At 44.2% G+C, this 4,409-nt stretch overlaps 1 protein-coding gene across 1 annotated transcript; it reads left to right on the top strand.

Annotated features, from left to right (window-relative positions):
• Positions 1-4,191, top strand: LOC139382778 (uncharacterized). Its single transcript, XM_071126925.1, has 4 exons — positions 1-599; positions 734-866; positions 1,051-1,185; positions 2,020-4,191. Exons 1-4 carry the CDS (start codon positions 29-31, stop codon positions 3,926-3,928), a joined length of 2,748 nt encoding a protein of 915 aa, XP_070983026.1. The 5' UTR covers positions 1-28; the 3' UTR covers positions 3,929-4,191.
• Positions 4,192-4,409: the final 218 nt, after the last annotated feature.

The following is a 4,409-nucleotide window of genomic DNA, read 5'->3' as shown; positions in this document are numbered from 1 at the left end:
CGTGGTGCTGAAAGTGCCATCTGAAGTAATGTGGTCGGTATTTTTTTTCTTTCTGTCTTATCTGGACAGAAACTTTGTCAAAGGAGAATTCCCCAATTATTCCCTAGATGCAGAGAAACAGAGTAAAGATGTGTTTTTCATGCTCAACAGCACATTCTGTGCCAAAATGTCAGGCATGGGGGGAAATTGCTTTTACCAAGTGTCAGACGGAATTGAGGAGGTGCGCTCCGTGCGTGACCCGGCAGGTAAACTGGTGGATTGCTCAGTAACCATCAACCAGATGCAGGTGAAGTCGTTCATGCATGTGTGCAGATTAGGACTGAAGCACCAGAGAAATAACCCAGGAGATATGGAGTTTAGTTTTACAGACATGGCAGAAGCCAAATACAACTGTCAAGCGTTCCAAAGGACATCAAAGCGCACGACGGTCACCACGGAGAGGAAAGCCGCGCCAACAGCACATACACCGAAGGAGACGAGAGAGAATTCTGTCCAGGAGGATGGCAAGCAGGTGATACGGAGATCCAAGCGAGGATTCACTTATCCTGGAACCCTGTGGTGTGGAGCTGGCAACATGGCTGATAATTACGACCATTTGGGTAGGTTGCGTGAAGTTTGATATTATTCTGTATTCTAGATGCATGATTAACTATTCTGAACTCATTTAGCCATTCAACTGTTTCTCTGATGTTGGTTTGTTGTGTTTTTTTTAATATACACTCTCTATTTGTAGGAGAGTTCACAGCGACTGACAGTTGTTGCCGCGTTCATGACTACTGCCCCTACGTCATCCATGCGTTTTCCTCAAAGTATGGCTATACCAATTTCAAGTGGCATCCCCTTAGTCACTGTGACTGCGATAATGCGTGAGTTGCCTACACTATAGTTGGAACGCCTTTTTTTTTGTTTATGAGCTTCATACACTTGAGTAATTATATTAGACAGTTAAAGGCTGAAACCAATTCTATGATGTACTGACTGTCAAACCATCCAAACAGGTTACAGTAAGCTGGAGTGGCACATTTTCTCTTTGTCACACTGTCTGTGCAGGTTGAAGGAGTGTCTGAGGAAAGTCAATGACACCTCCTCCAGGGTGGTTGGTCAGGCTTTCTTCAATGTCATTGAGGTGCCCTGTTTCCAGTTCATATATGAAGAGCAATGTGTGGAGCGCCACTGGTATGGCGTGTAAGTACAGTATTTACTGTAGATTCCAATAATGCACTTACAAATCAAATAAAAGTTTATTGGTCAGATACACAGATTTGCCGGTGTTATGGCAGGTGCAGTGAAATGCTTATGTTACTAGCGCTAATATGCTGACCCGACCGGACACGTCGCGTGCGCGAGCGTTGCAAAATACATTTAGAAATCCATATTATTTCATTATTGCACCCACACTGCTCTGCGATGCCAAGGGCTAAAATATAACTCCTTTCTATTTCTATTTCTGAAAGTCCTGCCTCTCCCATCTCCTCATTGGTTTATAGAAGCAGGTACCCACGTGCCATCTCCTCATTGGTTATACCCACGTGGGCGATTGAAAGTCGAAATGTTTTGCCGGTAGTCGTGGTAAAAGGGTAAGTTAGATGTCAATCACCATGTAAGTTCAAAGATAAAAAAGCTTGGAGGAGCGATGACTAGAAACGATTCGGCTAGCTAATTAACGTTAGCTAGCAAGTGTAAGCTAACAAGCTAAATTGCCATACATGTTTAATGCTTTTCGACCTGTTCCCAAATTAATGTAATTGGTTCAGAGTTTGTTTTGATATTTTAACCTGCTTGTCATGATCGCGTTTGGTGTAGGGGGGCAGAATACATTTATGCACGATAGAGCACGACCGCGCGCGCGCGCAGCCAGTTTGGGTTCCGTGTAACAGTGAACTAGAATGTCTTGCAAATACAATTCAAATAATACAAAAAATCAAACAAGAAATAACAATCCAAGCATTTTTAAGTGGCTTTGTAGTACACTGCAGGGAGCACATCTTAAACCTCTCTCCATCTCTGTTATCCACACAGGTGTAAAAAGTATGACAAGCTCCTGGTTGCAGTGCCCAGAGAGTCCATCCTGTATGATTTCGGCGGCATTGACGTTATTGATGTGCTGACTGTGGCTCCTCTGGTACAGAAAGAGACAAAGAAAACAGGCATAGAGCAGGACAATCCTGAAAGCACAACACAGTCCACTGTGTCCGGCTCCCAGACCACTGGCCCCGAGGAGCCCTCTCTCAGCAACATGGTCACCGCAGCTGAAGACTTCATCAAATTTCTGGCCACCGTCTCCACCTCTCAGGGCTCGGCTACAGACACCACCAAAGGAGAGACACAGACCTCAGAGAAGAAGAAGAGGAAGAACACTGCAGGGAAAAATAAGAAAAATAACAAGAAGAGGAAAGGGAAAGGAAAAGGGAGAAAGAGGAAGCAGAAAATCAACTCAGTCTCAAAAGGAGCAGAGGAAGGGACAATGGTTAGTCCTACCAAAGCAGCGGAAGCTGTCGACAAGAGTAACTTTGTGAATGGGCCTGAGAATGTTGACCAGTTGAACAGAAATGTCAACCGTTTCAGTGATGGTGAAGTAGATCGTGGAGGGAAAGAGGAGCTTTCTAATGATGTCATGAGAGATGAACCACATGTAGATGAAAAAAGTGCTGCAGATGCCTCTGTCACCTCAGTCACTGCTGTCAAGAAGGAGCAGACAATGCTGGAAATCCCGGCTCTGATGGATCCCACAGAAGCAGCGTCTCTCTCTGCAACCACTGGCACACCCATTGTGACCACACAGAAAACCAAAAGGAAGAGGTCAAGAAAGGGGGAAGGGAGGAAAAAACAGAGCAACGTAACGCCAACTGTCACCCCTAAAGGAGTTGCACACCATACCGCCATTAAACAGGTCCTCCCAACTTCCACAACAGAGAGCTCTGGCACCCAGACCGTCCCTACCAGCACTGCCATAATCTCTGCAGATCAGTCTGTGCAACAAAGGTTAGAGAACCACAATGAAAAGGGCCCTGTTACGACTACTGCCGGCACCCCCATTGTGACTTTTATCAAAAGCAAAAGGCACAGGTCAAAGGAGAGAAAGGAAAGAAATAAAAGGAGGAAAATCACTTCCACTCTTCCCATTGTGGCTGTTACTTTCAGAAACCTCACTGAAGAGGATTTTGCAGTGATCACTACTGAGAGCACAAGTGCTCCAGCCTTCACCACCATCACTACTGTTAGCACTGCAGGGCAGCCAGTGTCACACAGACCAGAAAGTCACAATGAGAAGAGGTCCAATACCATTACGACTGTAAGCTCGACTTTGAGTGAGACCAAAAGGCACAGGCCGAAAGAGAGAGAGGGAAGAAAGATGAGGGGGAAAATCATACCACCTCTTTTGGCTGCGGGAACATCTCTGCAGAATCCCACTGAAGATGCCCTTCGTACAGTCACTACTGACAGCACTGGTGTACTGAACATCCCCACAACCACCACTGTAGTTGCTGCAGAGCAGGCAGAGACACTAGCGCCGCAGAGCATAGGGAGTCACAGTGAAAAGGGACTTCTCACCACAACAGCCAGCGTCCCCGTTGTGACTGGGAGAAGACAACGCTCAAAAGAGAGGGAGGGTAGAAATAAAAGTAAAAAAGAGGCCATAACCACTGTTGTCAAGGATGAGGTTCCTATCCATAATGAGAATGAAACTAAACTTGAAGAAATAATGACAAGTATAAGTCTGACACCCTCAGCGTCAGCAATTTCATCCAAAGTTGACGAAGTAGGAGAGTTCAATCTACAGGAATCTGAGAACTACAGAGAACAGGCCCCCTTCCCTGTGCAGACCAGCACACCCACTGTAAGTCCAATAAATTCCACTGTCCAGAAAATAGGAGAGAGACTAGGTAGAAAGAAAATGAGAAAACCACCACAAGGAGACTCATACTAACAATATTTCTAGTATAGATTAAAAAAATGCAATGATGTCCTAGATGACTAGCCTAGCTCTTGACTATCAGAAAAACCTGCTATGCAGACTCAGACGTAGGTGTATTATGTGTTATTCATCATCTTGTGTGTTTTGTCAAATCAACATTTGTGCCACTATTCAACAGGAATTGTAACAAGTGCATGAAAGATCAGGATAATGTTTTGTAATAATGTATATGCATTTAAACACAAATGATTAATAAAATATTGGAAAGAAGCATATATTGAGTGCAATGAATTCTAAAAGTGATGATTTCATTAATAACACATTCCCTTTTGTACATGTATACTGCATATACTGTACTGTACTCCCAAGACAGCAGGGAATATTTAATAAGGAAGAAATTAAAGAATTCCAAGTTCAGGGAGTTTGCCATTTCATCTGCTTACCCGTAAACTGCTTACTTGTACTTTTCTGCAAACAATGCTTGCCATACTGT

This window comes from Oncorhynchus clarkii, chromosome 24 (assembly GCF_045791955.1).
Source record: "Oncorhynchus clarkii lewisi isolate Uvic-CL-2024 chromosome 24, UVic_Ocla_1.0, whole genome shotgun sequence".
NCBI lineage: Eukaryota > Metazoa > Chordata > Actinopteri > Salmoniformes > Salmonidae > Oncorhynchus > Oncorhynchus clarkii.
This window is presented reverse-complemented; position numbering and strand designations above follow the sequence as displayed.

Coding starts and splice junctions, on each gene's coding strand:
- LOC139382778 (XM_071126925.1), top strand. CDS start 29: ATGTGGTCGGTATTTTTTTTCTTTCTGTCTTATCTGGACAGAAACTTT. Junction 600..733: donor TGATAATTACGACCATTTGG/GTAGGTTGCGTG, acceptor CTCTATTTGTAG/GAGAGTTCACAGCGACTGAC. Junction 1,186..2,019: donor GAGCGCCACTGGTATGGCGT/GTAAGTACAGTA, acceptor TTATCCACACAG/GTGTAAAAAGTATGACAAGC.